This window comes from Chenopodium album, chromosome 12 (assembly GCF_948465745.1).
Source record: "Chenopodium album chromosome 12, dcCheAlbu1.1, whole genome shotgun sequence".
Taxonomy (NCBI): domain Eukaryota; kingdom Viridiplantae; phylum Streptophyta; class Magnoliopsida; order Caryophyllales; family Amaranthaceae; genus Chenopodium; species Chenopodium album.
Window position 1 is genome coordinate 7,323,878 of NC_137845.1, and position 21,216 is coordinate 7,345,093.

At 35.7% G+C, this 21,216-nt stretch overlaps 2 protein-coding genes across 2 annotated transcripts; both read right to left on the reverse strand.

The window, feature by feature from the left end:
- Window positions 1-843: 843 nt before the first annotated feature.
- LOC145571839 (exocyst complex component EXO70A1-like) lies at window positions 844-2,978 on the reverse strand. The gene has a single exon (XM_081630874.1). It carries the CDS (start codon window positions 2,931-2,933, stop codon window positions 960-962), a length of 1,974 nt encoding a protein of 657 aa, XP_081487000.1. The 5' UTR covers window positions 2,934-2,978; the 3' UTR covers window positions 844-959.
- Window positions 2,979-3,950: 972 nt separating this feature from the next.
- On the reverse strand, window positions 3,951-10,150 carry LOC145570199 (coatomer subunit beta-1-like). The gene is made up of 5 exons (XM_081629226.1): window positions 9,930-10,150; window positions 7,491-9,562; window positions 6,304-6,813; window positions 4,614-4,699; window positions 3,951-4,497 (listed from the first exon to the last, which is right to left on the reverse strand). The coding sequence occupies exons 2-5, from the start codon at window positions 9,537-9,539 to the stop codon at window positions 4,293-4,295; spliced, it is 2,850 nt and encodes a 949-aa protein (XP_081485352.1). The 5' UTR covers window positions 9,540-9,562; window positions 9,930-10,150; the 3' UTR covers window positions 3,951-4,292.
- Between the last annotated feature and the right edge of the window lie 11,066 nt (window positions 10,151-21,216).

Genomic DNA, 21,216 nt, shown 5'->3' on the forward strand with positions numbered 1-21,216 from the left:
AATCTTGAACCCACTTGTTAAGGAGTGTTGTATTGTACAAACTATAAAGTAATCCGTAATTATTTGACTAATTATGAGATCCCATATGTCAAATATATTTAACAAGTAGTGGTGGGGGTGCCCCCACCTCCAAACTTCCAAATAGCTTTGCCCTATACTTATGTACCCGAGTTGGGTTAACTAGTACGAGGTTTTGGTTCAATAGGACGCCTTCTTCTTACCTATCAAATAAAAATAAATAAAATAAAATCAACTAGTTTATTTATTCTAATATACCTTTATTGGTCCGGTGTGTTGTTACATTGACTGATTTTTGTATCTAAATATATTGAATCATATCATATTCCTATTGATCTTCCCTTGTTTAGTAATTTTGGAATGCCTTGATTGATATATCAGGAAATAACATAATATTCACTCAATGTGTAGCTTCAAAATATCAATTTTCATAATTTTTAAAAAATATGTAATTAAAACCATTGGTAACCAAAGATGTGCATTTAGAAGTGTGAAATACTAGAAAGTAAGAACAATTCAGTTTGAAACAGAGAAAATATTCTAAGTATGTTTGAACACCCCATTTCCTCCTAGTTCCCTTTTTATTTTATGTTTTTTGGTATGAAAAAATTGATACTAATTATTTATACAATTATATATACTCCACATATATCTACTTTTTGTTTTGACCAACCATGGTTGTGTTTATTTAAGATAAACTTTCAGAAAAGAATCAATGGATGATGTTTATATTTTTAGCATACCCTGATGATATAAGGAGGTTTTAGAACTTAGCCTTATATCTCTTTCTAAGATGGGATTATACTTTCTCAAAGGAAGGTGGTGTAGACAAAATGAAGCTGAATTTATATTTAACCAAATTATGTACAAAGACATCAGAATATGCATTTCAGACTAGACTGAACTACATCAGAAAACAGAAAAGCTGTATATACAACAGATCATGTACTGATCGGAGCAACACGAAACTGATTAGCAACAGCATTTCGCAGTTTCCCAATCAAATGGTTCGATTTTGAGCTGTTACTACGACCAAATTTGGTTATGTTAAGCTGGAACAAAGAGCTAAGCATAGTCTCCAAGCTTGATGCAGAGTACTTAACATATTTACTAGGGCTAGACTCATTTTCTACTAGGTAACTATAATTATGAACATAAGACCTGTAAGTTGGAACAATTGTATGAACTATGAGTTGACATGCCTTCTCTCGTAATGCATTGTCTGCTACCACCCACTCGGATTGCTTCCTGTACATGTCTTCAAATGCTTCATTAAAATCTCGAAACCTTTCCTTCACTAGTTCTTGAGTATTTGTTCCTAGGGAAAATAGTATTAGTTCATCTTCACTTAGTATAGCAGGAAGCTTTCCCCAGCTATGTTTTAAGTATGATTGAGCATAGATTTGCATCTTTCGCTTGTGCTCATGTAGCAACTGTTCTCCCATGAGATCGCCGAATACTGTTCCCTGCAAGAAGTCATACAGGTATATGTAATTGTTCATAAGGAAAAAGTAGGACAGTGCAGTGTCCTCAAAGGTCTTTGACCATGTCTCTAGGTTGACCTCCAAGGAATCTAGTATGTTTTGGAACTCGTCTCTCAGAATTCCATTGTGGGATTTTTTCTTGTTCCAAATTTGATGGATGGAGAGGACTTTTGAGAGAATCGGCTTGTGATTGTCCTCTAGGAGCATAACGCAGTAGTTAGTGACAAAGGTTACCAACCGAGGGACACTGCCATCTGAAGGAGGCATCATGTTGTACCTTTGGGCCTCAACTTGATGGGACAGTTCCTTAAATATCTCACACGCACCCTCAACTACCTGCTTGATGAGGTCTCGCGTAAGATTTTGAATCTCTAGGCATGCTTTTGAGCCAAACAGCATGTTGAAATCTGCCCTCAGGTTGTCCAAGACTGCAAATATGTCAAGCAACTTCAGAAGCTTGATTGCGTCTTTTTTGGCCTCAGTAATCCTAGTGCCAAATTTGAGTAGTTCTAAGAATCCTGATTGAACTGTGATTTTTGCAAAGCATCCGAGAGAAATCTCTGAACCAAACTTCTCAAAGACTGTCTTGCAAATTTCATACTCAACTTGAAGTATATGCTTTACAGCAAACTCCAAATGCTTACCCCATTGAACTGTATGGTCTTCAAATTTCTGAATAGAATCTGATTCAGAGATTTCTTCTTCAAGGTAGCTCAAATTAAGGGCTTGTAAAGCTGCCCTTGCATTTGAGCTCCTTACATCAACAAAGATAGTCATGCAGTTCTCAAGCCTATCGTGTTCTTTTAACCTTTCAATAATGATTTGAAGTTTGTGAACCTGCAGCTCTGTGAATGAGGCGTTGTTGCTAGAATTCTCCTTCACTAAATTCCTGAACGTGAGCTCTAATGTGTTAAATGCATTGCTTAAAAGTCCTCCATTGAGCCTAGCATGCGCCTCCATATCCTTGAGTTCCGAAAGAACCCTCAATGACCTCTTCACATTCAATATGTACTTGTCATCAGCCATTACATTTTCATCCAAGAGCTTCACTATATCCTCCATCCACTGCCCTGCTAGCCCACAGTTGTCAGACAGAAACATCAGTGCCTCTTCAAATTGCTTCACTACTAACAAATACCCCGTAATATCACCACCTAGAGGGCCTTCCATGAGCGACCTCTCAAGGCCACAAACAGATTCATGTATCTTCAAAACAGCCGCTACAGGTCCAAAGGCCCTGTCCACATGCTCTCCCACTGCAGAAAGAGTGGATTTTAGAGAGTAAGTAGAACGAAGCTCAGTTGATAACAACGGTAAGTTACGATTTATCTTCTGTAACCTTGACTTGGTTTCATCTATCTGAGAAGCCAAAGAATTTGATTTCTCAAGACTGTCTTTTAGGCACTGCCTGGCAGCTAAGAGCTTGTCCATGTTGCTCTCAGCAACCGCCAATCTGCAAATCAACCATAAGGCTGATGTTTTTTAGTAGCTTAGAGTTCTGAGTTCTGAAACAATTGCAAAGAAATATGTAAAGGTAAGTCAACCGGTTATCAGGTTTCTTGTCCTTAAAACTGGGAGTTGAGAAATCCATATCTACTATCTTCACCAAACTTTACCAAATATAAGTCAGGAGAAGGGGGAGTTTACCAGCAGATTCTAAACAAACAATCCTTACTTTTGGGGCAAGATTCTTACTTAACCTCAACTAACTATTTATTTGAGATACTTTTAGTGATGTCCTGAATGAAAAATTATACCATCAGAAAACTTGCAAATAATAACTAATGATCTTATGTGGAAAACTTGCTGCGGCTTGGTCGGACGAATATTTTGGATGAAATATCGTGTTTGATAGATATACCGGAACATAAGAATTGTAGTTAATTAAGTAGTACGGAGTAACATTTAATTATAAGATAACTAAAAGTAAGAGAAAAGTTTTGACTTAGCTTTTATACGAAGATTTTACAAGCAATTGGATTTTGTTCTATGCTGTTGGCACTAGCATGCACTACAGCAGCAGTTCAACCACTGGAAGATAAACTAAGCGGCAACAAAAAGTTCATAGTTTATCAACCTACATATACAGGAGGAGCTTATTTATCTTGACTCCTATAGGCCAAAACATAAACAAAAATCGCGAAATTGTGTAACATCTATTATGAAGTTAGTCCCTATGAAACTTTCTGTTAGCCAACACATTTATTGAAGTTCAGATTGTAATCATTTACCAATGTGTTTCATCTCCTTGGAGTGTGGTGAATGAAGTCTGGCAAAATTAGAGGTAATGAGACATAAGATGACACATAATTTGACAAAAGATGCGTACCGTGCTGGGATTTCTTAATGTGGGAAATAACCAAGTTACATATGTGCAATTAATTGTGTTCTGCTGAAAGCACTCAGAGAGCTAGAAAGATGTAAGTGCTAAACTGCTAAATAATGTTGAGAGAAGAAAATGGCAATGGAGAAAAGATTGAACAGCTAATCATATGACCTCGAGGGAGAGGTCTACATTGTACAAAGTATTCCTCAGTTGAAAGCACAAAATGAGGGAAACATAAGACATACATCTCAAGACAAAGAAATGAATATCCGCTTTAGGCTAACTTTCCGACACTGGAAAACTGAAAATACAAAAATTAACAATAGGAAAATCAAAAATCTCCCTCTTTTAAAAAACAAGTGCGTATAAGGATATGCAACAGTCATGCCGATAGCAACATGACACAATGAATGATGGTGAAGCAGAAACAGGGAAACTCCTATACTGTAACGATGAAGTATTGATCAAGCAGCTCCCTTCTGTTTCAGGGTGATCTTATCCCCAAGACTGAGGGCAATGCCTTGTGTTTTACTCCTAATTCTGATGTAACCGCTGAGCTTGCCATCTGATTGTTTCTCAACACTAACGTTCACCAAAGCATCTTCACCGAAGACACTTTTAGCGTACAAGTTTGCAGCAAGGAAACCACACTCTCCTTCCAAGGCCGATCTGATACCAAACAGAAAAACAGATCAATAAGTGCGAGAAAATATCTAATCCTAGTTGAAGCAAAATCATTAATATGGGTTCTTAGATAAAGCTGATAGTTGCATCACAAGACTTACGGTGCAGTAAGGCATTTCATATTAGTCGACTTGATAATGTGATCCAGGAATTCCTTCTCATCTTGAATTACAGTGTTTACAGCAACCTGTAGGTAATGTCAGAGTTAAAAGCCTGATTAGGGAAAATAATATGATACTAAAGTGAGCAAATGCCATTCACATCCCAACTGAATATTAAAATCAGGGTTGATATAAAGAGGAATTAGCCTTCAGAAAAGGGGAAACACTGCAGTTTTTAAAAAGCATAAACCAACAAAACACCAGTGTAATACTCCGTATCCAGTCATTAAATGTCGATACATAATCAATCATACAATTTGTAGGAGCCTGAAAACACCTAATGACTATGTTGCAAGAGGACAACAGTAATAGTACACAAGGCATGCTAAATAATTTACAAAGACACCTCAGTTAGAAATTAAAAATAGCAATTCCAGACAAAAACAAGTCATAGCAGCAAAGATGGTTAAATACTATGTGATAACTTTGTTCTGGAGGTCCAATAAATGACATATGTGACTAAACTTGGTAGGAACCAGAGTTTAGTTTCCGACTCTTAAAAATAAGCAAAGAGAAGGCAGTCTTAAACTGGCACATTCAATGTGTTCACGAATCTTAAACTAAAGGGAAAAAAGTCAAAAACTATGGAGAGGATGCATTGGATCGTAAGGGAGGGAGGAGGAAGATCTTGGTCGATGACTACACGAAATAATGAAATTTGGTTCATGTAGCCGACCCCACTTATGGGATTAAGGCTTTGATTGATTGATTGATTGACTGACTTATTCAAAATTTGTTTGATGAGAAAAACTATTAAATTGTACGTAGAATCGTAATCATCTTTTAGTTCCCCTCCCCCACCCCCCCTCCGGTTATTCCATTGATCTTGAAAAGAAAACTAAGCTCAATAAAACAATATGGATATTTCGACATTTTAACTTTTCCACTGTTTTCTCACCCAATAAACAAGCATGGTAAAATTGAGGAATCCACACATTTCTACAATTTAACTTAGTTCATCCAATTAATGTCAAGTTCATATACACGACGACAACTAATTAAAGGACTCAGTTTAGTCCACCAGCACCAAGTGTTGTTACAGAAGAAATCAGAATATATAAAGGAACTCATGTGAATCTATTTCAGAATTGACCTGGGGACCAAGGATGAAAACAGTAGGATGTTCAAAAATTATGTGATCAAAGTTTTCCCCCACTTAGGGAGTAAGGGACAGGGATTAATTCATCAATTGACACACAATATAGAAGCTAATTATCAATTGACACGCAATGAAGAAAAGTTAGTCCCAATGCAGCCAAGTGATGATCTGCTACATATAAGAAGCATACATTGTCATATAAAATATATCAATAAGAGTAATTACAAACCATACAATTCAACCACAACAGTTTTCAACAAAGATTCTCCTAAAATGGCAAGTTGGAAAGAAGCCAACAAATAATGTCCAAAAAAAACCAAATGTTAGTCTAACAAAGAGTCACCACAAGATAGCTATAGACCAAGCAGCCGGAAAATAACATAACTTTAAAAATATCATAATCATACCAAACACAGAGCAGACTGTATAAGCTCTTTTTCATAACACGCTAAGAAATCCAAATAACAAAGCATTTCCTAGAAATAATAAGTAATCTGAAAATACATTGAGCACTGTGAATATAACGCATACCTTGTTCTCCCATTCAAACTCAGCCCACATAGATCTGAATGCAACATCAGCACAGGTTGCAGGAGAAATGTAATCCATAATGTCAATGTGGATGTCATTGAGGACAACAACATTACGTTCAAGCACATTTGAAGTCTCATAGACAATATTACCAAATATAACTCCTGTTTCAGTAGAGGAGACCTTAATGTTAGCCCTGATTTGTTTGCTTGACTCCGGTGCCAGAGTGTAGTTCTGTGGACGCTCCACAAGTTTAAGGTCACCCATGGTTGCCAATTCCAAGCATAAGTTTTGCAGGGTTTCCTTTGTTCTATTGATAACAGTAACATCAAGGACAATGTCATAATGATGAACTGTAACATAGGCCTCGGCATAAACTGGGTCACTGAACCCTGTGAGCTGAAGAATGCGATTAAGTTTATTCGCATCATCATTTTCCTTGGTAAATTCTCCGGTTGCACGTTTCAAATCATCTTGAACCTCATCTTCCAATTCCAACTGGCTCATGCCCTGAGGAAGTAAGAGACATTAATGGATGCAAAGACATTTACCACATGAACAATCTAGGAAGGCAAGATAATCTGTGATAATTATAGTTATTGGAAAAAGTTATCTGCATAAGGCAATCCTAAGCACTTTTCGAACATAGTTCAACTGCATATAAAACTTAAACTAGGTATACTATGCCAAAAAAAAAAAAAAAAAAAAAAAAAAAACCTTTAATTACGTTCTACGAGAAATGAAAGACCTAGAAAATCCTGCGGCGAAAACATTCAAAACAACCATTCTATATGATAAATGCAGATGCCAGTTTTTAAAAAATACAGGCCGTTATCAAATTAGTCTTCTTCCACACTAGCATAAAGGAAAGCTCAAGATAACGAACTCGAAAATTTAAACAAGAGAGCAGCTCGAACTTTTTTATGTCTGCTAACTCTGTCCCTATCGCTTATTGTATCAAATAAAAGCTAATTTAAACTTGGAATAAATACAGTAAGAACAACCCATTTTGTATGATAAATGTAGTCTACTGGTCTATGCAGATTGAAAAGAAAAAAAGTATTCACACAATTCATACCATTAAAAAATAATCTTGTCGTTTTTATCTAAACCTATCTGATAAATTTGATAAACATGATTCTACCATACACCCACCACCCATAAATAAATAGAAAATTCACACTAACCTTCCTGCTCTTCAAATGATAGAAGTCAATGAGATCATCAGGTTGAGAGTGAGAAATCTGGGCCTTGGCTTTCCTCTCCTCAGTTTCACGGAATTGCTTGTCAGCAAGCATATTAACAAAGCTTTCTTTGCAAGAGTGAAGCCAAATTTTTCTAGCTGCATCCCCGGTGTTGCACAGAAGTCTGATGCAGAGAACAATCCTATCATAAGCATCATTGTCAATAGGGTGTGGGAGAACAGGTGATTGCCCAAGCTGAATCATGGACACCATATATAGTAAGGCATCTGTTATTGCTTTGTTCACTTCAACCTTGGATGGTTGAACCTCCTCCAACCTCAAAACAAGCTTTGTCAAAGTGCAGGCAACAACAGCGCCAAGGAAAAAATCACCAGATAGCAACAGAGATCTCAGATTTCCTTGAGTAGCCAACGACCCTTGAACCAAGTTAGGGGGGGACATAGCAGTTTCTAGGGCAGCACTTTGAGTGGCATAAGTTCCATCTGCAAGAACCACAGGCTTTCTAGAAGAGACTGTGATACTGCTGGCTAGTTGGTCCCTCTTAGGAGCATCCTGGCCCTCCCCTTCCTCAGTGGCAGTGTAAAATGGAAGTTCTCCAAGACATTGCTTAATAGTAGCAATTCCACTCTCAATTTCGGAGAGAGAAAGACAATACTCCCCAATAATCCACAGAGCACAAGAGCAAACTCTTGCTGCACAGATCTGATAAAAGGTATCCAGAAGCCTTGTTATGATGGAGACCCGTAATTTGGGGTTGGTCTCAATGATCTCCCGCACAAAGACCACAACATCAATAGCTGAAGCAACATTTGTGTCTCCAAGGAAATCCATTAGCACATGGACAACTGTGCTAGCCACCTCTGGGAATTTCATAGCACACGTATGGATGGCTTGAACAAGCATTTGCCTATACTCTCCATTCTTCTCAAGATCAGCACTTTGAGTCTTCACCACTTCCTTCTTCAGCATGAGAACTACTTCATCAACATTCCTAGGAGTAATCAATTCAAGGGAAATATCTAAAGTCTTCCTCCTGATGTCAAGATTAGGACTAGAAAGAGCACGAAGAATATCCATAATCATTTCAACCATGATTTCCTTATGAGAAGTCTTCAGCTCATTCAAACGATCAAGCACAATAAGCTTGACGTTGTTGTCACTTTGTGACTGCAGTAGCTTACAGTAAGTATCAGCAGCAGCCCGAATAGCTGTAGGCGCTGATGATAGAGAAACTAAGGTACCAGCACATTCGTATATGACAGCTGTTGAAGGGGCAGTGAGCAAAGATATAATGATCTTTATGTACTTCCCCTTCTCATGCTTATTGGTCCGGCAAACCTTTTTGATCAGCTCCAAAACCACCATCTGAAGCTGCTCACCCCAATCCAAGATTCGATCAATGTGGGTAAATAGGTAGCTAATTGCCCTCTCTTGGGCACATGTAAAGAGCATGAGGAATGCATTCCTCTTTGCTGATGGATCTTGCTCAGTGGAGAGCGCCTTCTCAATGGTCTCAGGTGCATCTACCAAGAGCTGCTCCCCCTGTGGAAGCTTATAGATAGCCATGACAGCAAGTATAGCATTCCTCCTAACATATGGATGCCTATGCTCCAGATTTTGCAACACAGATGGGATCAACGGCTCAATGATCTCACTCTCATTTAATCGACACAAAAATCTAAGCGTAACACCTCGAAGATACTCGTTAGGGTGTTGCAAATTATTCCTTAGATTTTGGCAAATCAAAATCATCTCAGGCAGCACCTTCCCTTTAGCATCAGTCTTATCAATGATTTCCAAATAAAGCAGCAAAAGTTTCTGAATAGTGTGATCTTCTGAAGGTAAGACGTACCGAACAATGGTGATGAATAATTGTGGGATCGTCTCACCGTTCAATAAAAGCATGACAGCCTTCTTCATTGCATCTACCTTCGCCGGCACATCACTGCCTTCCAATGCCTCCCTGATCTCATTGGCTAATGCCGGTGTGCCCTTATCAAAGTGCACCAATAGCGTACAAGTTTTCTCCATGATTCGATACCTTTTACTCAGATCTGATAAACGAAAATCAAAATTCAATAACAAATCACAACAATTCACTCAATACCACCAACAATCAACACATCATACACGCTAAATTTCCCCTAATTCAATCCCACAAAACATATCATAACAAAAAAATCAAACCCACAAACAGATTATCCCTAACAATCAAAAAATTAACAAACAAGAACCCTAATCTGGATAACAAGCTCTTACCGACAAATTCACACTACATTTCAACTAGATCTAATAAAATTCAGCAAATCACAAACCCTAATTGAAAGATTGAAACAAAACAATCGCAATTAATCAAAATCATCGATCTAAGAAATGAAATCAAAATGATCAGACATCAGAGAAGAGGAGAGAGAAATTAACCTGATAATGTACGATGAAAACAGATCAAACAACTCGATCGAAGAATGAAATGATGAAGGAATTAGTTTATAGAATCAAAATTGGGATTGTAAAGTGAATTCAATTTTTGGTGAAGATTTTCTGTGAATTTCAGAGTTTTTTCGATTCACAGATATAAAGGATGATTTCCCGAGAGTGGCCTCTCTTAACTCTTAAGTGTGAGAGCTGTTGCGCGAAAAAAAAGAGTAATTTGTGTAATTATTGCTATCACCCCGAAGCATGCGCGGTGCACATGGTTACGACGAGGTTTATTTTGACCGTATAAATAGTAAATAAGTCGAGTTTTCAAAAATTGATTTACTAGTATTATCAATATATAGCTTAAAATAACATAGTAGTATAGTTCCCGTTCGATACACGGTTTAAAAATCAAAATTTTGATTTCATAAAAACAAAACAAAATTAATTCAATTAGTAAAAATAGACCTATTTACATTAAAAAATTAAATATTAAAATTCTATTCACCAATTACCACAATAATGGTCAGTACATTTTTTACGGAATGTGATATGAAAATTATTTTATGTCATTTGCATTGCTTTTATTTTATTCCCTTTCATTTTTTATATTGTTATTTTATTGATTAAAAATGAATAAATTATGCACTATACAAGCAAAGGAAAGTCGTTTCCAGTCACCCGTAATCTGTAGAGGGATTCAAAATTAAAAAAATTTCTTCATATTAATCGGTCTAATAGTTATACAATATAATATCTATTTTACCCATTATAATCACCGAATCTATAAACATAGTACCCTTATATCTTATCTACCTGTATATATTTTGTGTAAGGATTTTGCTAAAAAAATCACATAACAATTACACAACCAAAAACTGAGTGAATATACAACACAAATATATATGTATAGATCGATATTGATAAATAATATATAAATTAGTAATATTGGACTTATTTACATAAACAAATTAATTATTTAAGTATTCATTGACAATAATGGCTAATACAAAAATTAAGGAATGTGATATGAATAGTACTTTGTGATTTGTATTTCTTATATTTTACTTCTTTTTTTATTTTTTATATTGTTATTTAATTAATTGAAAAACGAATAACTTGTCAAAAAAAACGAATAAATTATTATGTTCTATTCAAAAAAAGTTATTTTCTATCTCCTGTAGAGGGAATTAAAACTAAAATCTTCTTGTCATATTAACCGATTTAGGGTGTGTTTTATTCACCTGATTTTCACCGATTTGAACTCGATTATTAGACCTTAACATCTTACTAAAACTTATTTTAGTTGTAATTTGTACTTGGTTAACCTCTATTAGAACTTATTAAAACTAAATTGAATTTATCTGAACTTAACTAAACTTATTACACCTGAAATAAGTGAAAATAAGGTGAACAAAATAGACCCTGGTAGTTGTACAACCTAATATCTATTTTACCCGTCACAATCACTTAATCTTTATTGACACAATAAGAACCTCATATCTTACCTACATGTATATATTTTCCTAAGCATTGTGCCAAAAACTTTTACATAATAGTCGTACAACAACCAACTGACTGAATATACAACACAAATATATAGATGTAGATCAATATTGTAAAATAACATTTGAATAAAAGATATTTATTACTTGTAAGATTTATATGAATGAAAGACATAATTCATCATCAGCTAATCAATAATGTTGGTAATGTATTTTTTTATGACCTGTATTCTTATAAATATGAATGAATAAAAAATAATAGCATATAGGTATGTATTAATTATATAAAATTAAAATATGATGAAAATTCAATGATTATAAAAATGAGAATAATCTTCATATAGATTATATTAGATAATATTTAATTATTAATTATAGAACTGTATGGAATAATTTTTGACAAAGAACTGTATGGAATATTTAATAGTTATCAAGTATAAATATTTGGCATACTTTTTTGCTAGTTTAAATATTTTTTTACTTAGGACATGTTCACATTTACTGAATTGAGCTGAACTGAACTGAACTGAACTGATTGGAGTTGAACTGAACTAAATATTTTATGAGAGAAGGAAATTAGGAGCTGAACTGAACTGAATTGATTGGAGCTGAACTGAAATTAAGCTGAAGTAACCAGGCCCTTAGTTTTTTTATAAGAAGTTACACAATTTTTTTTAAAGAAAAAGTAATAATTATATATGTAGGGAATTGAAAATGGAGTATTAAGGTTGATTAAATAAATGTATTAGAATAAATTATATCCGAATAAAATCATTGGCTGATTACATAAATGATTCATTTTCAGTATTTAGAATCAATCAAATTCAATAAAATTTATGTTTAAATATATATAATTTATATATTTAAAACTAACCAAAAATATTATGTAATATATTATGACAAATTTTACAAACAATCCGTCTTGTGTGTGGCCAGCAACACCGTGTGTCCATTTATAAAAGAACAAAGTAACCATATAAAACTGATCAAGTAACCCCTGTAATACTAACTGAGTAACCCCTGTAACACTAACCGAGTAACCCCTGTAACACTAACCGAGTAACCCTATAGCACTGACAAAGTAACCCCTTTAACAATGACCAAGTAACCCTTATTACACTCACGAAATAACCCCTGCCACACGGTGTAGCCAGCCACATATAAGACTTTGTGTTTTACAAAACATATTACAGATATAAGCGAGTCATAAAATGATACTTGTTAGCTCTCATTGATCCACTTGTTATAAATTTTGGCATAAATTTTTCTTATTTAATATATAGTACTACAAATATAAGATAAGCTAGTAAATGAAATTTGTTAGTTCCACTAAGGTGTTACGGAGTAAAACTTAACCTGACCAACTCGATTCGAAATCAACCCGAATAATATTCGATTTAGATTTCGACTCTCATGTACACATTAATTTAGGAAGACTCTGATTTAAAATTAGACCAGACCCGACCTCACCGAACCCGACTCAAACACTCAAAATTGACACCTCTAAGCTCCACATTGATTCGCTTGTCATAATTTTTTGGCACAATTTTTGCTAACAATTAACTTTCTTCTTTGCAAAATGATTAATAAGTAAATAGCATTTATTTAGCATATAATCTCAAAATATCCAAAGTCATATATCTAATCGATCATTATTTAGCTCAAAATGTTGGAAGCAAAAAAAAAAGGAAAAATTATCGGCAATAATCCCACCTTTAGGCCGTCCGCTACAAATAATCCCACCTTTGGATTTTCTTTAAATAATCCCACCTTTATCCCCTATCTGCTCCTAACAGTCCCAAGTGACCGGTTACCTACTAAATTGGGTTTATTTTTTAGGTTAAAGTACATGTGTCACCATACAATATAATTTGTCTAAAATTTTAAATTAAAAAAAAAAATCAAATTTTTTTTAAAAAAAAACAGCCAGCCCCAGGCCACCCCAATATAAACGGAGCAACCAGGACTGCAGCTCCAGCCAGCCACAGTTGATCGACGGAGTTGCGAAACCATTAGATTGGACCCGTCGTTAAGTTGTAGGTGGTCTGGGTGGCCGAAATCGAGGCAAGGGAGAGTGACAGAGGACAAAATCGTGGCAGGGAAATATGTGGGAGGCCGAACTCGATCCGGGGAAAGGAGAGAGAGGACGGAATCGGGACGGGGGAAGGGGAGAGCAGCTAGAATCGGAACGGGAAAAGGGGAGGGGAGTCGATATCGGGGCGGAGAATGGGTTTTCGAGGGTTGGGGATGGTTGGTTTTAATAGGGTTTTCGTGAAGGTGGAAGGGAGGTTAGTGGTTCAGGAGAGGGGGAGGGAGGGCGTCGGCGCTGATGGGGGAGTTGATCCGGTGGTCGGCGCTATGGGGCAGGGGATTCCGGCAGCAAGGCCGGTGGGAATAGGCTTCAGGGAGGGTGGCTGGGGCTAATGGGTGGTTTGCTCAATTATTCAGCTAATTTTATTTTTTTTTCTTAAAAAAAATGAAAACTTTTTTTTTTAAATAATTTTTTTGACCAATCACAAACTTACACGTGTAAGGTAACTTGATATAGTAAGTTAGTTGACCGGTTGGAACCATTGGGAGCAGATGAGGTATAAAGGTGGGATTATTTAAAAATAATCCAAAAGTGGTATTATTTTTAGCAGACGGCCCGAAGGTGGGATTATTCCCGGCAATTTTTCCAAAAAAAATCTCTCGATTTCTTAAATAGTCGTTTATAACGCAATTACTTAGTAAAGTATCAAGAAGAATATCATACATTAATAATACTCCGAAATATGAATAGATAATAAGTTCATACGTATTAATTACTTATCAAAATAATTATTAAGTATAATGATGAAGTAGAAATCAAAAGCTACGCTCTAACATATATAGCTCCTAAAAATATCATAGCACAATTTAACGCTAGTATTTACATAATTATTCCATTATTATTTAACCTATTAAATTATTTATAGACTCACAATTAGAGATGGCAAGTGGGTATAAAAATTCGAGTCTCGCAACACGCCCATCCTAGTTGGAGCGGGTATGGTCCAACTTAGGCATGTAAGTAGGCAGATATGGGTACATAAGTCATACCCACTGTGGCTAACGGGTAAGCGGTGGATTTGATGTCATACTCGTCTATTACCCGTCTACCCGCTAATTACCCGCCTACTCAACTTATTAATATCACTAATTTTTTATGTAATTCTTTTTGTATTTGTAATGATGAAGAACTGCTTTTATATAATTTGACTACTTATTACTTATATAATATATTATCTATAATTATGTATTTACAATAATTTAGATAGCATAATTAATGACATATTTTATAATTATCAAACAAATGTTATTAGGTTAGCGAATAACAGGCAGCCGGGTAGTGGATGTCCACATGTATGGGTACGGTTGTGGATCGGGTGTGGGTCTCCTGCTTAGGCAGGCGTGAGTGTTAAAATTTTACCCATCGCGGGTGACAGATAGGTCAAAGATATGAAAAATTTTGGCAGGCATGGATACGAAGGAGGGGTTACCCGCACCGCCCAATTGTCATTCCTACTTAAAATTATGAACCAGTAATTGATTGGGTAAAATTTTTAGTATTTGTTCTATAGTATCTTTGTACCTTTTTGTTATATTCACGTGCGTTTGTGATTAGGTTTCCAACGTCTGTATGAATGTATGTAAATGAAGTAAATTTGATAATACGAATATACATTAAAATGATTATAGTAAGCTCGCACATGAAATTTTTATTTGTATATAAATAGCAAACTATGACCAATTTTTTTAGTTTGACACCATAAATACTATTATGTACTCCATGAGTGAGTAGAAAAAAAAAATTACAACAGTATTATACATTTAATATATTTGATTGCTTGTGCGTGAGAGAGAGTAATGTGCATATATTTTTTTTTTTGAAAGAAGTCTTAAAGAACACAATGTGCATATATTTTTAGGTATTTGATATTGCCTCCATTTCATAATATTGACATAGTCAAACTTAATGGAATTGTTAATGTTTGACCCTAAATATAAATAGTTAAATATTAATACATAAAAATGTAGTATTATAAATATTTTTATGCATGATCTTTCATAATAATGCTCGTAGTGTAATCCAAGAATTCTCAAAGTATATATGGAAAATACATTAGTCCAAATATATATGACTATATGTACTCCCTCCACCCCTTTTTATAGTTCCCATTTAGAATTTTGACACTATATTCATAATGTGAGAAAATCTTCTAAATTACTCTTAATATATAAGACATAACATAGTCTTGTTGGGTCTTATTTGATTCGTCTCGATGAATAGAATATTAATATTCAATTGTTATATTTTTTTAGTAAAAATAAACAACTAACAATATTTATGTTCAAAATGAGTCTATTGTTTATTAATAAAATATAATCATACTTACCAAAATGAGTAAAAAATTGTGAAAGATATTATTCTAAGATATAAATCAATAATAAAATGGAATGAATGGTGTCAAAAATATTTGCAATAATAATTAAAGGATATTATAAAAATTTCTTTATTTTAAGAGTTTGTAAAAAGCTGGAAAATATTAAATAACAGAGTGACATGTGTCAATTATTCATCTAGGTGCATAGACCATCCTAACATTATATGGTTCACATCATTCACATCAGTTATTCAAGAAGACGAAACAATAGCTTCCATTCCATTCCACAAATTCAACTTACAACCCTTCAACCAACTAGTAGATATGCAACAACAAGGTAGACAAACTCACAGGTAAAAAACGCCCAACCTAATACACCTACCTTCATCATGGGAAAAAAAAACATATACTAGCCATTTTTGGATGCAGAGGTCATTGGACAGCTTATAGGGGTTGAAAGCAAAGTGGAATCGAATCAGGACAACTTAGCAAATACACGAACAATACAAATTCAAGATGAAGAGTAAGAAAAAAAAAAAATCTCAAAACCATAATGCACATTAACAGAAATACATAAAACTGCAGGTTTAACAAGGTTGCGGTGACCCTATGGGGTAACGAAGCAGATTTGATTGCAGATGACATAGCGGAAAATGACAACTTCATATGTTTTAAGTCTTAGGTTATTAATATATTTTGAAAAAAGCACTAAGTGCTGGACTCAGAGTTAGTCAAGGGGTCTTCATTCTCTTCGGTCCATGCAGTCTCTTCGCTCCCTGCAGTCTTTTCCCCCTCTTCAATCTTTTCCATGGTGGTTGAGGGGAAATCAGCATGGCGATATTCAAGTGCGTCATCATCATCTGATGGAAAATGAAAAGATCCTGTCTTCACTGCTCCAATTGCTTTTTTTGGCTCTTCGTGCTTTCATTTGTTCATTTCTCTCATCTCGGTCTTCTTTTCTGCTCATCCAATCATGCCGCTGCTCATCTCTCTCATCCTTCCAAGCCTCTCGTCGATTGTCATATTCAGTTATGACTGTCTCAGCAGTATCTGGCATCATCTTTCTCACCAGACAGTTAGCGACATAATCAAATGCCTTTAGCAGCGACAAATGATTAAGAATGAAACCCGAAATACCTTCCTATACAAACAAGATTATATTTATACTCTATATTCTAGGATTGCTTGCTTTAAACATCACAATAAACTTGAAAATGAGATGCAAAGAGTTTGTATACCGGTTATAAACATTATTTATATATTAACAAATTACGTGAAAATTGAAAAATTTAAAAATTACGTGTAACTACGTAAAAATTGAATTATACATAGTTAACACGTACATGTATGTATGTGAATTGATATATAACTACAAAGTTGGAAATTATCATTCTCCTATAAAATTAAAAAAACCTAAAATTGAAAACATACCAAGCTACTTTAGTAAGCTACTTTTTTATAAGAGCGGGTAAGTATTACAGGAAATGAAAGAACTAATTTGCTACACTACTTTTTTTTTCATAGGTGGGGTAGATGATGAAAGAGAAGAAGAAGATGATGAGGAGGATGATGAGCGTGAGGATGAAGGGGTGGGAGTGGGGCGAGGAAAAATACGGTGGAGGTGAGGCTTAATCATTCTGTCGTAGATTATGTCTGCATGAGAGTACCATTTGGTCACGAAGTTCTTTGCAGTTGACAGTATGCCACCCATTATTTTGCTGCATGATTATATGGTGTAGGATAGCCATTATATATATAGAGAGAGATAGCTTGTTGAGAAAGGTGGTACAAAAATTGAGGAGGAAGCTTGTTTAGGAAGGTGGCCGGATCAAAAATGGAGGAGGAAGCTTAGCTTGTTGAAGAAGGTGGAGGAGGAAGCTAGCTTGTTGGGGAAGGTAGATTAAAAGTGGAGGAGGAAGGAGGAGGAAGCTAGCTTGTTGGAGAAGGTGGATAAAGAATGGAGGAGGAGGAGGAAGGGAAGGGGTCACCGGAGGATGGACTAGGAATTCCATGGCTCATTTTCATGGTGGGAAAGCCTTTACAACATGTACTAAAATTTTATCAAATAAGCGTTTATAACATACTAATTAGTCGTGGGTTTCCAAAGTCCATTAGCATTTTCCTCGGATGATTGGGCTAAGCTAACTATGCCCTTTTCCAAGTGTGAAATTGATATTGTTGTGCATGATATGGGCTCTTAAAGCCCCAGACCCAGATGGTTATCAGGCCTTATTTTACCAAAAAAATTTAACGGGGCCAAGAATTAATTGTATAAATAAAAAAATTACTTCACCCATTTTCAACCAAGTAACATTAAGGGGCCGTTTGGTTCACGCGGGGGAATCAGAATGTAATGAACAAAGGGAATGTAAGAGAATGGAATAAAACCCTTTCCAAGTAGTATGTTGTTTGTTTTCATAAAAACAAAGGGAATCACCACCACCACCACCACACAACCCCTTTTCTTCACTTTTCCAGCCACCACGAGCCACCCCACTGCCCAGCCACGACCTCGACGGAAATCGTTGGCCCTTGACGCATCTTCCCCACCCGTCGTCACCCTTCCCTTCCCCGGAGAACCTTCCACCACCCACGCAAAACCATATAATACACTCTCCTTCCCCTTAAAAACGTCGGCCGACCTTCCCTCACACTCTCGAAACCCTAGCGGCTAGCGTTTCGAGGTTCGAGGGTTCGCTAGGGTTTTGACCTTCCCCCCACCCTCGAAACTTAGATGTGCTTGCTTGCTGTTAGGGATGGCAACGGGTCGGATCTGGACCGGGTCTGGATGGACCCGGATCCAGATCCCTTTTTGTATCTAGGATCCAGATTCGGCCCGGATCCGTAGGGTTTGGAAAATGAAGACCCGGATCTAGATCCGACGGGTTCAACGAATCCGGGTCCAAAACGGGTCCAATACATTTTGCCTAATTTTTTGCAATAAATGTAATGTTTGGATAAAAAAATGCATTACAAACTTCCGTCGGGGGTTATTAAGTTAGTTCAACCTATATTAAAGTTATACAACTAATATAAAAACACAAAGTAACAAACTTATAAACTTATATTTTGAAATAAAATTATAAACAACGAAGTACGATGTTACAAATGAGCTAGTGAAAAACGGATCTGGATCCACGGATCCGGGTCGGGTCCGGATCCATTGCCATCCCTACTTGCTGCCCTTTATGCTCATTGGCCCAATCATCTTTTTCTTCATTGCCCATCTATTTTGTCTATATGGTCTCACCCGAAAGTTACATCTTGGTTTGGCTTTCTCCCATCCTTTCCTTTTCTCCTTGACACTATTAGACATATTCATTCTCATTCCTCACTTAGTATGGCTAAACTTCTTTATCTTTTGTGGAGCATTTAGAAATCTCAAAATGCTGCTATTTAAGTCTTTTTTTTACCCCTTCCTACTATTATTCACGCTATTTCCTCCTACTCTGAATGGTCATGTCGTCTCTCTTTTGATTCTCATTCCTCCTTTTCTATTTTTTCCCCTACTACCTCTTCCCCCTTTCCCCCTCTCGTTCTATCCTTGTTTCGTGGTCTCCTCCCCCTGTTGGCTCTATCAAATTAAATTTTGATGGATCTGTCTAGAACGACTTAGCTGTTGCCGGGGTCCTCCTTCGAGAACATAATGGTTCCGTTCTTGCCTCTCGTTCCTTTTATCTTGGTCAACTTCTTCTTTGGTTGCAGAAGCTCTTTATCTTCGCAATGGTCTTCTCTTAGCAAAAGAGAAAGGTTTTTCCAACATTTTTATTGAAGGCGATAATCTAACAGTTATTAATATTTTGCAGGGTTCTTTCACCAGTCCTTGGCGTATCCAACTGCTACTGGAGGATATTGTTGCTCTTCTGCATACTTTTGACCAGACATGTCTATCGTGAAGCTAACCGTTGTGTTGATTATTTGGCTTCTTTAGGACATTACGCTCCGCATCATCAAGATATATATTGATCCTTTTATGGACGGGCTAAGTTTTTCTTATTTTTTTGATAGGCTAGGTTACAGTCTTGAGAGAAGACTGTTCTAGCCATTGTATATCGTTTACCTTTCCATTAGAAAAAAAGGGATTGACCTAAGTAAGATAATGAAGTGATTAAGCTTAACTATGAGACCCTAAATGATGTTATATTGAATCTCCCTCTGTTCCACATTTTATTGTGCATTAATTTACTGTCTGAGGAGTAAAAATCAGGAATAACCTCTATTATATAAGGGAAAGGGAGCTGGTGGCGGTGTCCACATGAAAATACCACAATACTCTTACTAATTATCACTACTCTTTATTTACATGGGTAAATTTGACAATTATCAACACTATCATTAATTAATTGCCAAATTAAAACAAGAAATCACAATTCAAAATAAAATAAAAGAATGTTTTGAACATTACAATTAAGTCTACCAATGAATTGAAGGATATTGCAATTATTTGCCATTTATTTTTTCTACTTTGTCATTAATTATTTAACTATTCTGAAAGTATTAGTGTTCGAGCTTGTATTAATTAGCTCGAACATTAAACAATCAAACTTAGCTCGAACAACTTAAAACTCGGCTCGACTTAGCTGATTTGCAGCTCTAATCTTGCCCACATCGAAATGATTACAACCAAGCTTATTAACGAATTTGAACGAGATTTTTGCGATTGTTAACGAGTCGAATATATACAACCTTATTCGGGTAAATCTTATTCATTAATCGAGCTTGTAAATTTTGCTCAAACTCTTTTATTTATATATAAACGAGCTTTAACTTTAACTTTGACTAAGCTTTGACCAAATTTATTTGCGAGATGTTCATGAGCATATCGGCTCATTAACCAAATTACTCCGTACAATCTATAACATATATTAAAAGGCGTTTCTTTCAAAAGAACGGTGCCACGTGGCACTCTTCAAAGTACATGAGTTGTGCGTATAAGTGTGCCACATCATCTTCCAATGTACATGCGCCACATCATCCTCCAATATACCTGGAAAAAGTAAACCCGACCCAATACCGACTCAGGAAAATTGGGTCATGAACAAAAAAGTAAAACTCGAAACCCGTTTTTGACCAAACCCAAAAACCCATAAAAGTAAACTATGCATAGAACAAAATAGAGGTTTACTTTTTTGTTCATGACCCAATTTTTGACCGAACAAAAAGTCAAATTATGCATAGAACCGCTAATATCAATAGAGGTTCTGATCTATATTAGTTAAAACCGTTAACAATGTTAGCTGTTTTATACTTGCAAATACCGAACCTTGAAACTGAGCCTACGTGGACGGTATTGTGGGAAAAGTTTTTAAACCAATGTATATAAGGAATTAGTTTATATTATTACATTATTTTGGGAAATCACCCCATAAAATATAAGGT